Source organism: Chrysochloris asiatica, unplaced genomic scaffold (genome assembly GCF_000296735.1).
Source record: "Chrysochloris asiatica unplaced genomic scaffold, ChrAsi1.0 scaffold00221, whole genome shotgun sequence".
Taxonomy (NCBI): domain Eukaryota; kingdom Metazoa; phylum Chordata; class Mammalia; order Afrosoricida; family Chrysochloridae; genus Chrysochloris; species Chrysochloris asiatica.
In genome coordinates this window covers 996,607-1,016,859 of record NW_006408739.1, presented here as the reverse complement: position 1 = coordinate 1,016,859, position 20,253 = coordinate 996,607, and the positions used below count along the sequence as shown (strand labels likewise).

Genomic DNA, 20,253 nt, shown 5'->3' with positions numbered 1-20,253 from the left:
CTTTTTGATGTATTACTGGATTTTATTGGCTAGTATTTTGTTGAGAATTTTTGCATCTATGTTCTTGAGGGATATTGGTCTGTAATTTTCTTTCTTAGTGATGTCCTTCCCTGGTTTTGGTATGAGGGTTATGCTTCATATTAGGAAGTTTTCCATCCTCCTCTATCTTCTGGAATAATTTGAGTAGAATTGGTGACAGTTCTACTGTTTGGTAGAACTCACCTGTGAAACCATCTGGGCCTGGACTTATTTTAGTTAAGAGACTTTTGATGACCTGATCAGTTTCTTCTTTTGTTATGGGTCTGTTCAAGTTTTCTAATTCAGTGTGTGTAAGTTTAGGTAGTTTGTGTTTATCCAAAAATGTATCCATTTCTTAAGTTTTCAAATTTGTTGGCGTACAGCTCTTCATAGTATTCTATTATTATCCTTTTGATTTCATTGTGACATCGCCCATATGGTTTCTAATGCATGTTATTTGTGTCTTCTCCCTCTTTTCTTTTGTTCGGTTTGCCAATGGTCTGTCAATTTTGTTAATCCTTTCAAAGAACCAGCTCATTTATTTCGGCTCTAATCTTTATTATTTCTTTTCTTTTTGGTGGCTGTAGGTTCCCTCTGTTGTTCTGTTTCTAATTGTTGTGGATGCTGTGTTACTATGTTAATTTTGGTTCTTTCTTCGTTTTGGATGTGTGGGAATATTTGCCCTTTTGAGATTGACTAATTTCACTCAGAACCAGGTTCATTGATGTTGTGGGATGTTTTGCATATTCATTGTTACTCTTCAGGGTTGTGTTATATTCCATGTGTATATGTAGCAAAGCTTGTGTAACCATTCTTTTGTTGTTGATGGGAATTTAGACTGTCTCTAGCTTTTTGATGTGTCTCCTGTAGACTTCACATTGAATGATCCTGGTTTTTCTTTTTTTTAATCTACTCTGTTCTCTGTGTCTCTTGATTGGTGCCTTGAATCTATTGACATTCAGTGTAGTTATTGATAATTACGAATTGATTGCTGTCATTTTGTTGTGTGCCCTTTGTGTGTGTGTGGTGCTGCTGGTTTCTTTGTTCCACATAATTTTCTATGCTGAATTCATTTTGTTTGTTGATTTTCTTTTCATTTTCATTTCTGTTGTGTTAATGGTTACTAAATCTTTCAGATTATCTCCCCCTGATTAAGTTTTTGATGTGCAGCTAAATTAATTTTCAAGGTAAATTACAGGCTACCCTGTAATGTATTAAGTTTTTCCTGATTTAAAATAATGATGTTATATCTTGATATTTATTTGACTTCCTTGCCATATAGAAGTTCTGTATCTGCAATAGTCTACTTTTTGCTTTGTATCAAATAAGTATTCACTTATTTATTTACAATTTCATTGTAAATTGAAATTGCTGGGTCCCTTGTTTACAGTCTTGTATGTTTGCTTTACTTTGGATACTTCTATATCTAGATTGGAGTCCTGATGTGGTGCTGCAGATAAAGCACTGTACCCCTAGGTCTGTTTGAACTGCAGAGTCGTTGGTTCAAATTCACTAGCTGCTCCTCAGAAACCCTATACAGCATCACTGGGAGTCAGAACTGACTCTACGTCACTAAACCTGGATTGAGTTCTGGGTGGTGTTGTATTGTAATTTCAGTTTGTTGTCTGCTGTTGTCAGTCCAGAAAACACCTTTTATCATTTTTTGAAAGTTGGTCTGGTCATTGCAAATTTCTTTAATATATATTTATCAGGAAACGTCCTAATTTTACCCTCGTATTTGAGGGACAGCTTTCCTGGGTGTATGATTCTCAGTTGCCAATTTTCTTCTAGAATTTTGTATATGTCATTCCATTGCTTTCTTGCCTACATGATTGCTACTGAGCATTCAGAGCTTAGTCTTATTGGGTCTCCTTTGTGGGTAACCTTTTATTTTTCCCAAGCTCCTCTCAGGATTCTCTCGTTGTGTTTGCTTTTGGAAAGTTTGATTATGATATGTTTTGCTGATTTTCTTTTGGTATTTTTTATGCTTTCTGGTTGCCTCGAGGTGGTTGTGACCAGGAGGTGGGCTTTCGTTTTCATTCTTCTTACTGCTTAACTCAGAGAACTTTCACAGGTATTGTCTGCCTCCCTGGCATGGCAGTTGGTATTGGTTCTTGCCTGGATTGTGGGGTTTTATAGGGTGTGATTGTAGCTTAACTATATGGCAGCAATTGCTGTCTCTTCTTAGGTAATATAGGGAGTGAAAGAGCCCCCTAAAGGTAAAAGGGGGAACAAAAAAACCCCCAAAACAGCAACAGCCAAAAAAACCAACAACAACAAAACAGATTGGATACTGTAGTCTATAATCGCAGAAAAGAGAGAAAGGAGAGAGAGGGAAAAAAAAAATTCTGTAGTCAAAAAAACCACCACCATCACCAACAACAAAACAGATTGGATACTGTAGTCTATAATCGCAGAAAAGAGAGAGGAGTTGTTATTGTTGTTGTTAAGTGCCGTCGAGTCAGTTCCGACCCATAGCGACCCTGTACAGGGTTTCTGAGGGTGTAAATCTTTATGGGAGTAGAAAGCCTCATCTTTCTCCCGCGGAGCGGCTGGTAGTTTCGAACTGCTGACCTTGTGGTTCGCAGCCCGATTCGTAACCGCTACGCAGAAAAGAGAGAGGAGAAAAAAAAATTCTATAGCCTAATATGAGTATGACTTTAACATCCTCTTTTAGCTTCTTGCCTTCAAAGCCGCCTGAGAAATTTCAAGATGCCACTGTTGGTTGTTACGCTGTACCTTAGGATTTAATTTTTGTCCTGTTTTGTTTTTAGTCTCTCTCCCACCCCAGACCCCTGTTCTCGCCTTTTCCCTATTAATAAACCATTCATGGCCAGCTGTGTGGCCGTTTTGCTGTGGCCATTTGATTTTAAAGTGGGGACTGCCCCTTTAAATATTGAGAGGATGTATATGCGCATGTGTGGTAGAAGGAACCCTCTGGTGGTGAGGGTGTCCACTTGCTCAGACACCCCCTCTAGTCACCAGAATGGAGGTGCATAGACAGCGAGAGGCCAATGAACAGATACCAAAGAAATCAGAACAAAATAAAAATTATTGTCCACTTTTGTCTCCGAGGTCCCTGCAGGCTGATGTCAGTCCGTGGCCTGTGTGCTTGCTTAGTCTCGCCCAAGGTATCGGCTCCGCAGCCCGCCAGGTTCAAAAGTACCAGATTTCTTGCTTCTGCTACAAGTTCCACTATCTATAAGCCTTCAAAACTTTTTCAATATTCCTACATATGTGGTTCAGAGTTTTGGAGCTCTCCTTTGACCCTGCTTTGCCTGGTATTCTGTGGTATTGCTGACAGAGATCTTCACTGCACCTCTACCCTATCCGCCATTAAGTCCGCCTCGTGATTTTCTTTTGGGATCTATCCTGTTTGGAGTTTATTCAGCTTCTTGTATGCTTATATACTTATCATTCATGATGTTAAGGACATTTTTTTTCTAATAGTTTTTGGACAATTTTCTTTGTGCTTTTTATTCTCTTCCTGTTCTAGAATTCTGATCATCTGTAAGTTGTTTCTTTTCATGGTGTCCCACATAACTCTCAGGCTTTCTTTGGATTTTTCATTCTTTATTTTGTTTTTATAACATACTAGTATTGAGAGATTTTATCTTCAAGCTCTCTAATTTGGATTTCCATTACTTTGAATATTCTCCTTTTCCCTATCAGTATTCAGTATATTGTCCAATTCTGAAAATTTACAATTAGTCTTCTGGATTTCTAATGGCAGGTTTTGTATTGCTTCAGAATTTGAATTTTGTGTTTGTTCTTGCAATGTTTTACTGAGTTTTTCTAACGGTTTTTCTGTGTTCTCATTGCTTTCCTTGATCTTTCTTTCAATCCTTTGAAGGTACCTAAATATCATTCTTTTGAATTCTCTTTCAGTTCGTTCTATTACCTTTTCTTCCTCAGAAACATTTTCTGGCTGTGTGTCTTGATCATTTGAGCCATTCTGTTTCTTCATGTTAGCTAAAATTGTCAGTTGTTTCTGGGATATTGTGGTGTTATCATATTTAGTTGATGATCACATACTAATTTGTTATTAGGCTCTTAACCACCTGTCTCCTGGGGGTGTAGTTAGAGAATGGAAGCATATATACTGTCTGGTTGTTTTTTTTGTGCATCTCAGTTTAGGGCGGATTTGACTGGTGTTGGCTGCTGTCTATTATTGATCAGGTGTTAAAGGAGCTGGTCTTGGCTTTTGCTTAGTGGGTGGAGCTACAGAAGTTATGGTTGTGACTGGGCTATATGGGCACAGTTGCTGCATCCTGTTGGGTGGGAAAGAGAAAACCCTCACCCTTCCCACCACACACACAAGAAAACAAAATAATAAACAAGGAACCAACAATGAAAAGAGAAAATAATAAAGTGAAAAAAGAAAAACAGGCAGCAATCAGACAAAAAGAATGGAGTACAGACAGAAGAGGGACAGGAAAATGGAGCTATTGAAGAGAGAAATCAGGAATTAAAACACTTTATAGCTAAAAAGAGAAAAGAGGGTCAGGAAAATGGAACTATAGAAGAGAGAAAGAGAGGAAATATATAGACAGGAAATAAAAGGAAGAAATTTTTTTTTTAAAGTCTTACAAAAACCAGGGAGAGGGAAGATGGAGAGAGAGTAAAAGATCAAAAGGGTTGGGAAAAAAGAAAAGGGTAAATGAGAAACAGAAGGAAAGGAGAAAAAACAAATGTAGATAGAAAAGGATACAATTGAAAGGAATGGAAAGAGAAGTAGGAGAATGAGAAAGAATAAATAAATAAAAACAATGAAACAAAAAACCAAACCTGAAACAAAGAAAAAGAGTGCAGCTATTGGACCCAAAGAGGAGAAAATTCTGGGGCTCCAGCAAGCCAAGGGTGCAGGATGTGGGTGTTTGAGGGATGTGACAGCAGTGTTCCTGGCTGGCCCTAGGTGGAGTTCTATTGGTCTCTCGGTGTTCAGGGTACTTAATCCAGAAGTAGTTCATGGAGGCTCTTGATTAGAGCTGGTTTCAGTGTTTGTTAGGACTGCAGGGTAGCTGGGGGCAGGGTGACTCATTAAATGCTGGTCTGGTGGCTCTGCAGGTTTTGTAGGTCTGGAGTTGAGTCTGCGTGAATCCAGCCACCAAAGCGATACAACCAGCCCTTACTGGTGTGGCTCCAAACTCTCAGAGAGTAGGGTCTGCACTGGAGATTGATGAAGGCGGGAGCTGGACAAACCTCCAGCCATCAGGGTAGTGTGGGAAAAAAGAAGGTTTCATACCTGTCCCACTGCCTTGTGTTTCCAAAGCTGCTCCACAAGATGGTCATGCTGCATTTGGCCAGCTATTTATCAGTCAGCCGCCCTGCGGTCTCACTGTCCCTGCTCAGCTTCTCCTCCCCGCTTGTACTCAGTCCACTTCTCTAACATTTCCTCTGAAGTTCAGGGTTCCAGGATTTTCATCTGTGTCTGTTTCATTTGGTGTCTTGTATCTTTGTTGTAGAGGGTCCATGTAGTGCATCTGCTTAGTCCGCCATCTTGCTGTAAGTCTTAAACATATACATTTTTAATATAATTTTTCTTCACTTTCACTGTCTTTAGTTCAGGACCCTGTTTATTAAAGTTGCCTTTAAACTGGTGCATTGCTATTCTTTAGTCATTCCTCTATACTTTAATTGCCACACTTTCTATAAAAGTGAGCATAATCATGTCACCGCTTACTTAAAATCCTTTTGTGATTCTTAATACTTTAGGGTATAGGTCAGTCTTTAGCTTTTATGTGCTTCTCTGTTTAGCCCTTTGCTTACTTTTCTAGTTTTGTTATTCATTCTCTCCCCTTGTCTCATCCAGTTTTAGTGCATTGTATTCAGCTTTCTGAAAGTGCCTCACTCTTAACACTTCTACTTCCTATTATTGGTCATATGCTTCCCTCTGCCTGGAAAATACCCTTTTTCTATCTAGCTAGATTTTTTTGTGTTTGAGTCTGGGTAATTTTTAATCATTCTTTGCAATACAGCTAAAAGAAGTATGTATCCTTTTGTTTTGAGTGTTGCCTGTCGCCCTTACTATAGACGCAAGTTTTGGAATCCACTTTGTGCATCCTGTGAGAATTTATGACATTTTAATATTAGTTCAACAGTTACTTATTGGGCATTTCTTACAGGCCTTCTATTGTGCTAATCATTGGGAGCATACAAATAAGTAATACAAGAAAGAACTCTGACTCTTTATAATCCAGTGAGGTGAGAATAATCATTTATCTTCTTTACATTCTTTCCCAGTAGGCACTGAACAATCCAAGGGAGATGATCAAATGGAATTTTAAGTGGATTAATATCAGGTTGCAGAAATTTTTTTTGAGAAGGCTAGATCTAGACAAAGAAGCATAATAATGGTCTAAGGATAAGAGCTCTGACCCTGACTCAGTCTCTCTTGTGTGACCTATAATTCCCCTGCCTCCATTAACTAGCATAGTGAATAAGGAGATATATATATATAGACAGTTTTTAAGTTGAGAATCTTCTTTTCAGATACATAATTTTTTGTAGATTAATGTACATATTAAGTAAGAAATATATTATTTGTTCTTAACTTTGATTTTTTCATACTCAGGATATTTTCATAGAGAAGGTGGTTGAGAATTTTAGCTTTTTGGGAGTATGTAATACTCCTAGATTTTTAAAATTAAGCACAGTAACTCCTACATAAATTTCTGCTTACTTGTAATGAAAACATTAAATTAGCTGAATTTGTATGGTGTGGCACTGTGAGTTAATGTGCCAGACTGCAAAACTGGTTTGAACCGCAAGGTTGGTCGTTCAAGCTCACTAGCTGCTCCTCGGAAATCCTATACAGGATTTCTGTGGGTCGGAACCGACTCGACAGCACTTAGCAACAACAACAACAGTCAACATAAGAAGCTTAAAAATTGCCCGACATACACCTAATAGCTCTCACTATAATGAAAAAGCAACCATGCCAATGGTAAATAAGGTATTTATGGGTAGATCACTGTAGTCATAAACTAGATAGTTAAATTTGGAGGGAAGAAGAATCTTCTAAAGTTCATGTGAAAATGTAATTCTGCTGGTCTGTGTAGCATGCATCCATTTTCCTGGTTGTTGGCCTAGTGGCTTTCCTTGTAGTCTAGGTCTCCTATGCTTGTTTTCACTGTGACTAGATGTGCTTGAGGGAAGAGTGGCTGGCATTAGCAGTATTATCTGACAAAAACTACTTTTGCTTAGTTGGCATCATTCTGTAACCAATCTATTTACTGAAGTGATGCTCAAATCAAGGAGGAAGTAGGTTTATTATTGTAAATATTTTTGGAGTCTTGAGCAAAAGAAGATTAATTAGATTTAATGTGTGGGTTTACACTTAAGTAAACAATCTGCATGTTTATAACAGAGAGATGGCTTGAGGAAAAGCTAGTGTCATCTTAGTAAAATATATGCCTGTGTAAAATATGTCGAAGGACTTCTTTAAAAGAAATGTTAAGTGCCATAGAATAGGTTCTGGCTCATAGAACCGTGGGTTCCAAGTAGTGGCTGTGGGTTTGAGCTGTTGACTTTGTGACCAGCTGTCCTGTGCGTTTCCTACTATGCCATACCAGATGTTTGTTGTTAAGTGCCGTTGAGTCAATTCCGACCCATAGTGACCCTGTATAGGGATTCCGAAGAGCTTGAATCACTGACCTTGTAGTTCAAAGTGACTTTGCAGTCCAGCATATTTAACCCACCAGTTGTTCCTTGGAAACTCTATACAAGGTCACTATGAATTGGAATCGAGTCGATAGGCACTTAACAACAATAACTTGCATGCATGCATGCATCCATCTATCATTTTAAACCTTGCATATATCATCATTTAAAACTCACAACTATCTTATTAGTAAATTTTTCAAATGAGAAATTTGAGGTTCCTCAGAGGAGTCCTGGTGTGGCATTGTTGGTTGATACGCCAAAGTGCAAAGCCATTTGAACTGCAAGGTCGGCGGTTCAAGCTCACCAGCTGCTCCTTGGAAACCCTATATATAGTCGCTGTGGGTTGGAACCAACTCGACGGCACTTAACAACAACAACAGAGAGAATAGCTCTCCTAGTAAAAATGGGGTGGTGGCAGGCAGCATTATCTGCCCCATTCTGACTTCACCAAGGGGAAAGAGAATCAGAATCCTATTCCTATAAGGCTGAGGTCAGACATAACTGTAGTCTTCTGTCTTCTCTACCAAATCTGACACTACCCCTCCCACAGCACTCTCTACTCAGCCGGCTTTGATAATTCATTATAATGGCTGCACAGAACTGAAACACCATACTCACAGTTAGGGAGTTCATTTATTAGGGACTCCACCACAAAGTCAGCCATTGAAACCCACAAGCTGCTTCTCAGAAGCCTTATACAGCAGAGCTGAGGAACTTTTAATGGAGTCCAGATGTGGCGTTGTAGGTTAATAGCTGGACTGCAAAGTCAGTTTGAACAGCAAGGTCGACAGTTCAAGCTCACCAGCTGCTCCTTGAAAACCCTTTACAGGGTCGGAACTGACTCGACAGCACTTAACAACAGTACAACACTGTACAGTTCAGGGTCAGAAATAGAGTTCACTTCTTCAAATCTAGACTGTCTCTTCTCATCTGTGCCTGCAGGCAGTCCTCTATTTAGCTCTGCTTCTCTCCTGCTTGAGAGAAATACTTCAAAATCTTTTAGGGTTGCTGAAATGTCTCAAGGACCTTCTATTACCCAGCCTCAACCGGAAGGCACTCAGTTCTAGCTCCATAAGTGAGCAAACCTAGCTTCCCAATTAAGTGCCTGGGGACACACCACTCTGCAAATGAGCCTCCTGAATAGAGGCACTCAGCTTTATGTGCTGGCTTACCACTCTGTCTCATGCTCTGGCTTGTGGTTCTGCTGCCACTTCTCTAACTACATTTTCTGCATCACAGCTTTCTGTCCCCTCAGTTGAGGTTGCTTCAACAGATGTGTTCCACTCCTGGCTCTTCTTTGATTGTAGTGAGGTCCCTGGTTCCTACTTCTGAGATACTTGTTAGAGTTCAAGTTTTTGCAATTACTATCACAGTTAACCCTGTTAACAACCACTCACAATGGAATCATATAATCCTGTTGGCATCTTCTACTACTTTCTCTTATCCAGGCTCATCAGGGGAAAAAACTGTGTGTGTGGTGATGGTGGTTATGTGTGGTTGAGTGGGTTTAGACTCATAGTGAGCCTGAATAGAATTTCTGAGGGTGTAAATCTTCATGGGAGCAGAACGTCTCATCTTTCTCTCGCAGAATGGCTGGTAGTTTCTAACTGCTGACCTTGAGGTTAGCAGCCTGACTCGTAACCACTGCGCTACCACAGCTCCTTACAGTATATGACTGGTTTATGACCTAAGGACTAATTAATAGATACTATCAAGGAGCTCTGGTAGCGTAGTGGTTATGAATCGGGCTGCGAACCTTAAGGTCAGTGGTTTGAAACTACCAGCTGCTCCGCGGGAGAAAGATGAGGCTTTCTACTCCCGTAAGGATTTACACCCTCGGAAACCCTGTACAGGGTCGCTATGGGTCGGCTCCGACATGAAGGCACTTAACAACAACAACAACATCATTTTCTGTAAATGAATCTTCTTAGAGTTAATATTAACACCAGTTTCTTTCTTTTTTAAAAACTTTTAAATTGTGAATTAGGTGAAGATTTATAGGGCAAATAATTTTTCCATTCAGCACCTCATACAAATTTAGTTTCATGTCATTGATTGCAATCCCCACAATGTAACATCACTTACTCCATTTCATTTTTAATGTGACTGATTATGTAGTTTGATAATTTAAGTAGTCCTTTTTTCACTTGTTGTTAAGTGCCGTTGCGTCAATTCCAACTCATAGCGACCTTGTATAGTGTTTCCAAGGAGCAGCTGGTGAGCTTGCTCACTTAATGTAGTTTTATCCTGTCTTAGTTGCTAATGAAAGTTTTTTGTTTGTATCTTTTTATTTTATAAACTCCTAAAGATAAATTGCCAAATACTGTCATTATCTCAAGTTGAAACACCAACATGGCTTGCTGTATATACCCAGTATATTGGTCCTCATCGTTTGTTAGCAGTTGCCTACGAAGTTATTTATCCCATGTTGAGTGTAAAGTAATGTGTTGAGGCAAGTGTACAAAGATGATTGAAACACTTTTTATTTCTTAAGCAACCATTTTCCTACCAAACTGATGCCTAAAGCTTGCTTTTTTTCTTGTTTTGCTAAACTTTCCTATGTGAATTTCTTCTCCAATGTAACATTTTTCTTAACTATAAAATTAAACAGTATGTTTCAAATTCTTGGGAAGTGAATTTTTTTAACACCTTGATAAAACATTAAAATGAATAGACCATACTTAACCCATGTAGCAAAATGATATTATATACTTATGAGGTATTTTCTATACTATTGAGATTAGAAATGAGCTATGTAAAATTTGCTTTTTTGTTTATAATTCTTACACGTTTTTCCCCTCATCTTTCCCCTTAGATTTCCTTCATGGATATTTTTTCATAGCATTATTATGTGATTTGAGAAGTTGGTTTTTTGGTTTTTTTTTTTTTTTTTTGCAAGTAACATGGATTTTATACTACTACAGAATCAAGAAAATTGGATTTATAGGAAAAATTGATTTATAAAAAGTTTTAAAGGTTTTTATAGCTAATCATGACAACATCCCATATGAATGGGCATGTTACAGAGGAATCAGACAACGAAGTAAAAAATGTTGATCTTACATCACCAGAGGAACATCAGAAGCACCGAGAGATGGCTGTTGATTGCCCTGAAGATTTGGGCACCAGGATGATGACAGTACGTCGAAGTGCACAGTTGGAACGCATTCGGCAACAACAGGAAGACATGAGACGTAGGAGAGAGGAAGAAGGGAAAAAACAAGAACTTGACCTTAATTCTTCCATGAGACTAAAGAAACTAGCTCAGATTCCTCCAAAGACTGGAATAGATAACCCTATATTTGATACAGAAGAAGGAATTGTCCTAGAAAGTCCTCATTGTGCTGTGAAAATATTAGGTAAGTAAACCCAGCAGAATGTTGTTGCTTTTGTTTATGTCTGTCTTTACCATAAACGGGTATGTGAGGAAAAGTGTTGGTAGAGAATGAGGTAATGACACAGTTGAATTTTAGATCAGGATCAGTTCTTACTATAAGCCAGGTAGAGCTAAAGTATGCAACTTAAGCAAGTTGTCACTTCAGCATGTTTTTTAGATATTAACTTTGAATTAAAATTTTTCTACATATGACCTAACATTTAAAACCTTGAAATTCACCTTTTATATGGAACTCATAAACTGAAAAACAGTCTCCTCTCCAGAGACCCAGGTCTTTTGATCAAATAAATGTAAACACTGGGTTAAATAAATTTCACAGTTTCTTGTTATACACCTTCTTGGAGCTTGTAGAGGGCTAGTAGGCATTATGAATCTCTGAGAGAGGTTGCTGTTGAGTGCTTGAATATTGAATCGAGTGCCACCTTCATGCACATGCACACACACAAGACTGCTCATTCAGTTGTAGTTAGAAATAGGTAGAATTCATCTGGAGAAATGTTGGATTACACATTAATTTGTGCTCTCTTTAAAACCAAGCTAATTTAAATGTTTTATTTCTTGACAGTTTATTGTTTTTTGATGTGAAAAGATAGGTACTTCCACTCTTCTATGGGAGGACACTTTTTGTTGTTGTTTTGCCGTTCAGTTAAGTATCTACTGAACTCTGTATAGGTGATTTAGCAAATACTATTATAGGTAATATGGATTCCTCATGTGGTGCTGTAGGATGAGCACTGCACTGCTAACCACAAGGTTGGTGATTCAAACCCACCAGTTGCTCCTGAGAAACCCTATACAAGATCACTGTGTGTTAGAACTGACTCGGCACTTAATAATAATAACATTGTATGTAATAGGCCCTGGTATTGGACTGATAATCACAAGGTCAGCAGTTCAAACCACCAACCACTTTTTGTTTTAAAGATTTTACTGTGAATTGAGTGATAGTTTACTGGGCAGATCATCAGTGTTATACTCACCAAATCATATTTTGTTTCATTGTTTCACTGCAGTGATTACAATCCCCTCCATGCACCGTTGGTTAATAGTATTTACCTCTGTTCTCTTGGGATTTTTTTGATGTACACAAAACACACAGAAAATATATATTTGTTTAAATGTCCCAAGGGCACATTTTGCAAGCCAGCTTCCTGCCCACAGGCACACAGCCTTTCTTATTCTATGGGCCTAGAGTCCTCAGCTGCTCTCTCTATACCATCGCCTCTGCCTCTGTCTCTACTGTGACCGCTTTCCCCACATTCCACTCATGTTCTTCCCTCTTGATGGTCCTAGGGTCCTCTGTTCCAGGAATGAAAGATTACAACCCCCCACCCCTTTAATTTGACATCTTTTACCTTTACAGTTTGTGACAGTCTCAATAAGTCCTGATAACTATTATTCACTATTGAATCAAAAATTTCTGTCCCCATCCTCCCCCATCCCCTTTCACCAGACCCATCTGGAAAAGAGAAAAACTATACAGTGGGGATTCTATCTTACCCCCTCGTTCTGAAACTAAGCACACTCATGAAAGATTGTAAGCCCAACCACTTTGTGCCTTTACATCCCCCAAGTTTCGGTGGCTAATGTCTAAGTTGCCTGACTCTATCAACCCAGTGTACCGAAGGGGCAAGCTTGATCCTTAATATGAAGAGTCCTTCCCTTTTGGTTGGAATTTTGAGCAACTACATCCATAAGCAAGGTGCTCTGGTAGCATAGTGGTTACAAATCGGGCTGCGAACCTCACGGTCAGCAGTTCGAAACGCCCAGCTGTTCCGTGGGAGAAAGATGAGGCTTTCTGCTCCAGTAAAGATTTACAGTCTTGGAAACCCTGTTACAGGGTCACTATGAGTTGGAACCGACTCCACGGCACATAACCACTACCACCACCACATCCATAAGCAAAGGTCCAGTTCACCAAATTGTAGCAACTTATGCTGGCTCCCTATATCAAACTTCTTTATCTTTATCTGGTCCAGTTCTGATCAGCAAGACATCCTAGCTATGTCAAATAGGTATTATCTGCAAGTTTGGGGGCTCTCACATACTTCCACCGTCTTCAGGCCAGCTGGCCACTTCACTCTCAGTTCTAGCCCCCAGAGGCTTGGTCAGCGTCCGTGGGTTCAGAAACTGCAGACTAGACAGCTCTTCCTCTTTTCTCTCTCATCTCAAGATTGACAAGTGTCTATGGAACATGGTCATACCTGTCCCAGGTCTTCATTGCTGCCTTTCCCCCACTTTCACTTACAAGTAGGCCAGGGTGGTCACCAGCAAGCTTATAAGCCTGGTCATGTGTTCCCTTTGAGTTTCAGTCTTGGAATGGGGTTTACCTTGATGGGCTGATTTTACTTGCTTTGATGGCTCCAAGGTGAACAACTTGCTTGGTCTTGTAACAACCAAACAGTTGTTTTGTTTTGTTTTGTTTTGTTTTCCTGCTGGTCTTTTTTTCCCCAATAAATATCTTCTGTTCCTCTAGCCACTTTGGATTGGTCTGCTTGTCCTTTCAAGTGTGAATGTCCCACTTTAAAGGTTCTCCACCAGCCACTCTTGGATACCCTGTTTAGAGTTCCTATGAGTTTATGTGAGCTATTAGTCCTGGTGTGATGCTGTAGGATAAAACATTAGATCACAAGGTTGGTGGGTTCAAGCCCAACATCCATTCATTGGAAAGCCTGTACAGGGCCATTATGAGTCTGGACTGATATTATGACACTTAACGACAACATTAATTAGCCCTATGGGCTAGTGTCTTCTTTGAGCTTTTGAGTTCCTTCATTCTCTATGCTTGAATTTACTTATAGTTCTCAGTTCTCTTCCATTGATATATGTGTCTGTCATTGAACTAATACAGGCTGTTTTGGTAACCATAACTGTATAGAATAAGTTTTGAGATCAGAAAGTGTGAGGCCTCCTACTTTGTTGTTGTTGGTCTTCAGTTTTTCTTTAGCTATTTTGGGCTCCTTCCATTCCATATAAAGATGGAGATTAGTTTTCTATTACATTAAATAATGTTGTTGGGATTTAGATCAGGATTACAATATATCTGTAGTCTACTTTTGGAGTACTGGTGTGGCTCTGTGGGTTAATGCACTGGCTTGTAAAGTCAGCTTGAACCGCAAGGTTGGAGGTTTAAGCTCCCCATCCGTGCCTCAGAAACCCTATACAGGTCACTATGGGCTGGAATTGACTCAACGGCACTTAACAACTACAATAACATAGTTCACTTTTGATAGTGTCTTAGTTATCCAGTGCTGTTATGAATACCACAAATGGATACCTCAACAAACTGAAATTTGTTCTCTCACAGTTTAGGAGACTGTAAGTCCATATTCTGAATGCAGGCTCTATGGGAAGGCTTTCTTTCTTGTTGCCTCTCGATATTTGAGGAGGCTTCAAAAAGTTCATGGAAAAATTCCACTATATTGAAGCTCCCTGGTAATCAGTGCTTTCATTTAAAAATGAAGTGGAATAGCTAGCTTTGTAATAAACAATTTTTTTCATGTTCAAAATATGCCTACACATCAAACTACAACAGAAGTACTCCCCTGGAATACTACTTCCTTGCCAGTGCTTTTGATTAATACACACATGATAGAAGACAATGTCTTAGCCGTTTCCACAGCCAGAAGCAGCTGGTTTTAAATGGAGGAATGGGGCAACTGGCTTATTTCTTTGAGAGGAGCCTTCAGTTTCCAAATGGGTATATCATCATTTTATCTGTGAGTAGTCAAAAGTACTTTTTTTAAGGATTGAAATTGTGATTGGAAAGATTTAACTGACTGGAGTTTTGTTTTATGATGACAGTATTTGTAAATCTGATAATGTACTGGAGGGGGGGCTTCATAAAATGCATGGAATAATTCTGTAATCTTTTAATTCCATTTTTCCATAAGCTTTCTGAAGCCCCATCATATAATAATAAAATTGCAGGAATGCAATTGACAGAAATAGAAGGGATAAACTGAATATTCTGAAAAGCAGTGAGAATTTTATCTAAAATTAGAAAATAATAATATGAAAGTTAATTTCAAATGTATAGTTGATATTAGCATTATAAGTTATTAAAAATTCGATATATTAGGGAGGTTACTTTCCTTAAATTGGCATACGTCTTTAAAAATTGGTACAAATAAATACTGTCTTTTGGTACCTAAGCAAATTACCTTGTGAGAGACATTTTGAGAAAAGAATCGTATACAGGTTAGAGTGGGATAGGTAGAATAGGATAGTTTTCAGATATCTCTAGATTAAAGATTTCCCTTTTTTGTATTTGCAGCTAAGTAATTTTGGGTCAAGACAATGAAAAAGTAAATATGTACAGTAGATGGAATCTTTAAAATGGATTAAGTAGGGAAAACTGCCATGGCTCATATGGGGGGGGGGCTTCAAAAAGTTCATGGAAAGATAGAATTAAAAGGTAGTAGAATTTTTCCACAAACTTTTTGAAGCCTCCTTATATATGTGACTAAATGATATTCCTTTGAAGAGATACCAGGATAAAAGACAGACACACATTTCCATGTTAAGCTTTATTGTGTCTAATAAATTTTTTAAATTTGTAATTGGGACATTCTTTCTGCACCTGCAAAGATTTCTAGCCTAGGGTTGCTATGAATTGGAACCGACCTGAAAACACTTAACAGCATCAATCCATACCGGATGTTATTAGTGTGAAGAAAAAAGGGGGTGGGGAACAAAAGGGGGAAGAAAAGTATGATGAATAAAACATTTTTGTAATATTAATAGTAGCTTGTATCAGTCTTGATTAATGTGTGCATATTTTTTTGCCAGATATTCTCTGAACACTCAAACTATTAAGTCAAAATAATATTCTTGCCTTTGATGACAATTTAAAGTAAAATATCTCCTCCACATTTCTTTCTGATACTGACGCTCTTTTTATTTACCACTGACCTTATTAGAATTTTGGCTGATTTTAATGAATTTTTTCAAGGTTGAGTTTTACAATAAATTTTCAAAGTTTATAATAAACAGTAACAAAATTCCAGTGCTGAGAAACTTTTGAGTTTTAATCTAGCACATATTGAAAAGTCAAATATTTTAGCCATCACAGTTTTGTTCAATTGCTATAGATATTTCCAAACTTTATTAGAAGTTCTCTCAGTGACTCCACTGCTGCATCATTTGAGATATTGGAGTAAAAACTGAGTTTAAATACTTTTTATCTACACTTAATTTCTGTTGACATTGGACAAGGTGCTTAGCTTTTCTGAGTCTTAACTGCCGGATTATCTTGAGAGACTACATGTTATCTTAAATGCATATAAGCATATTGCACATTACAAATTTGAATAGCATTTAACTTTTGTAAGAATCAGAAGCTACTAGTAGATCATCCAGTCTTCTAGTTCATGAAATAAATTTGAATCTTAAACAATTTTTTTATTTACTAATTCATACTCCAGCAAATTCACCCTTATGAAGTATACCACTCAGTAGTTTTTAGTACATTCACAAGGCTGTGCAGGCGCACCACTGCCTAATTCTAGAACATTTCATCACCCCCTAAAACAAACCCTGTTCCCACTAGCAGCCATTCCCTGTCTCCCCCCACCCCCGGCAACCTCTAATCTACACTCCATATTTGTGGAATTGCCTATTCTGGACATTTCATAAAAAAGAAATTATATGTATGTTTTGTGACTGGCTTCTTTTACTGAGCAGAATGATTTCAAGGTTCTTGGCATGTTCAGCATGAAATTAGTACTTTACTCCTCTTTATGACTAAATAATATCCCATTTTATAGATAATACCATAGCTTATTTATGCATTTGTTAGTTGATAGACATTTCAGCTCATTAATGCCTAAGATATCGATGTTTATGTGTTCCACTTCATTTTTGACAATTTCCAATTTTCCTAGAGTCATACTTCATACATTTCATGTTATGATTATTAATTATTAATGGATGCTTACAGCTGTTTCTCTTCATTTTGAGTTGTGCCCCATCAGCAAATGAAGGTCCCGTGGGCTTTACCCCTATGGGCTTTACTCCATTCGCGTCATCACGGTGAACTCTACTTTGAGGAGGCAGCTCCTCCCCAATCGCGTTTTTGAGTGCCTTCCAACTTGAGGGGCTTATTTTCTGGTATTATATCTCACAGTGTTTCTCTGCTATTCATAAGGTTTTTTGTTTTGTTGTTTTTTTCAATAATAAAAGCATTTATTATCAAGTGAACTGGGGAACACAATGTGCTTTAAATACTGTGTATTTGGGGGAAGGGGGAACAGCATACCTGTACAAAATTACAACCAAAGACCCTGCATTTGTACACCTCAGACATCTTTAATTCTCTCCTGTTATGCCATGAATTCATAGGGGCTAGGTTCTAGCAGCTCAGGCTCCTTCCATAGTTTTCACAAATTGTGCTTCTCTAGGTGGAGCAGGCTTTTTCTTTAGCTGAACCCAAGTCCCTTTTCTCACTGGCATCCTTCTTTTTCTGATCATTTTCCTTCATTCACTTCAGGAAGCTGTCTCGGCTCTTGGAGTGCTTAATGTGCTCAGTGCACACATTAATTCTCTTGGCAAGAATCCGCCCTTGACTTGCTTCTTCACAACAATGCCGGTAGCATGCTGGGTCATGTTGTAGACTCTTCCAGTTTGCCGTGGTAACATTTGTGGGGCATGCCTTTTTAAACTATGCCCATTCTCTTGATGTCCACAATATCACCTTTCTTGTAGATTCATATGTATATGGCCAAAGGAACGACCCCATGCTTTCTGAAAGGCCTGGAGAACATATAGCGGGTACCCCACCTCTTGTCCTTTGTGTTTGTCATCTTGGGGGATTTACTGCAAGATAGTGGCTCTGGCCCAAAGGCCATAACGTTTTCAGTGACTAAATATCCGGAAGTAGTTTGTCACTCCTTCTTTCTAGTCTGTCTTCGTCTGGAAGCTCATCTGAAACCTATCCACCATGGGTGACCCTGCTGGTATTTAAAATACCCGTGGCATAGCTTTCCGAATCACAGCAACTCACAAGCCAGCACAGTATGACAAACTGACAGATGAGTGGTGGAGTCCACTAAAAATAGATCTCAGAAATCTGTATTTCATGTTATTAAATGAAAAACTTATTTAAGTAAAGATTTTCTGAATGAATTTTAAATTTATTTCTAGCAGATAGATGTGGGTAGGTCCCTGTGTAAGGTAAACAGTTGACCACTCAAAAAAGGGTGCTTCTGTAAGGTTACACTCTTGAAAACTCAATGGAGCAGTCCGATTCTGTATACGTGTGTTTCCGTGAGTTGGAATCCACTCAGGAGTAACTACCAACAACATAACAAGGTGACAATTTCGTCATATTCAGTAATACTACATTCCTTATTTGAATAGTCTGTTTGATTATAGAGTTTAGGGAAAAAGAAGAAATCATAAAAATTTTAGGAAAACATCATGAAACTGATGTTTTTTGAGAATTTCTGAGAATAAAAGAATTGGTGTTATTTAAACAGTGAAGTGAAAGAATGTTAATGCTGGAAACTGTCTGCTTTCATGTGAGGGTAAATGAGAAGCAATAAGTAAAAATAAACAAAGTGAATCCAGGCGAGATGGTTATCACCATTGCTTTGAAAGATCTCCAGACTTCGAGATTCCTCAGCTTCCTTGAGTTATTTTAAGTGTTTATCCTTAACAGTCAAATAGTCTTCTGCATGACTGCCAGTCTTTTATTTATGGCTTAAGGCTAAGAGAATGTTTGAAGATAGAATTTTTAGATAGAGCAACTTTTCGTGGTTTCTTTCTCTTGCCTATTTTAGACATTCTTTTACATTTTATCATGCCAGGAGAGAGCAAAGGGAGAGGAAAGAGTTCAGAGTGTAGATTTGTGGACTTAGGTGTATTTTTTTTTTCCTTAATGTTTTATCTTGAATTATGTGACAGTTTACATGGGAGAACATTAGTTTTACACTCATTGCCATGGTTACTGTCCCCTCCATGCAATCCTTTCCCCATACCCCCCAGGTCTTCAGCACACAGTCGCTCTTCCTCTCTGGATCTAAAGTCTCCAGCTGCTCCATCGCTCCATCATCATCTCTGGCTCCATTTCAGGCATCACTGTTTTTCTGGGTAGGGTCCCGCTCTCTGCTCTTCTCCCTTGATGGTCCTAGGGACCTCTGCTCCTAGACTGAAAAGTTAATCACTCCCCTCCTTGCTATAAAACATCTACCTTTACATTTCCAACCCTCACAATCAGTCCTGATAACAATTATTCACTATTGTATCACAAGAGACTGGTCTGCATTTCATTGCATCAGCCCCACCTAGTCAGATTGAATACTACTCACTGGAGAGTCTACCTTCCTCCAGGCCCTCTGGATCTAGGTTCCCTCTTGAAAGCTTGTAAGCCAGTCACTTCTTGCCTTTGTAACCCCCCAACCCCCATTTTGGGTAGCCAATGTCCAAGTTGCCCATCCCTGTCTACTCTGTGTGTGGAGGGGGTGGGAATGATTCTTGCTGTAAGGACTTGTTCACTCTTTTGAGCTACTGCTTCCATAGGTGTAGGTCAAGTTCATCAAATTGTATGAGAATACTTTTTTTTTCTCCTCTTCTTTTTACTTCTGATCATCCAGTCACTGAACCTGAAGCCAGGATAAGTGGATATTATCTGCAAGTGTGGGTATTCTTATGCATATTCCCTCTCTTCTTATCAGCTGGACACTTCACTCTCCACTCTAGTCCTCTGTGGCTATGTCACTGACTCTGGGCCCAAGTCCCCAGGTCTTGCCACACTGCTGGTCAACCAGGTCTTCACCCGGGTTCACAGAAGTCTATTGAACGTTGTAGGGCTTAGCTCACCACTTCATTGCTGTTTTTCCCTCACTTCCCCTTATCAGTGTCAAGCGTGGTCACCAATCACAGCGTGTATTCCCGTTGAGTCTTAGTCTTGGAAGGGGATTTGCACTGAGGGAACCCGGCCACTTGCCTTGATGTTTCCTGGGCAAGCAAGTTGCTTGTTCTTGTAGTAACAGTCGGTCTGCCTATGTTGTTTTGTATTTTTCCTGTAGGTCTTTCCATAGGTGTATATTTAAACATATTTCTGTACTTTACAGTATTGCACAGCTAAATGTGATTTTCTTACTTTTAAATCTCATGTCTCAATATTACTTAATCAAGATTTAAGTATCATATGAAACGTTAGTGAAGACAGT

The 20,253-nt window shown here is 38.8% G+C and overlaps 1 protein-coding gene across 1 annotated transcript in view; it reads left to right on the top strand.

The window, feature by feature from the left end:
* The first annotated feature begins 10,675 nt into the window (after window positions 1-10,675).
* Window positions 10,676-20,253, top strand: part of MPP5 (membrane protein, palmitoylated 5 (MAGUK p55 subfamily member 5)) — a 70,240-nt gene continuing 60,662 nt past the window's right edge. The window contains exon 1 of the mRNA XM_006873056.1: window positions 10,676-11,042. Within this exon, the coding sequence (XP_006873118.1) occupies window positions 10,676-11,042 (367 nt within the window). The remainder of the gene's footprint in view (window positions 11,043-20,253) is intronic.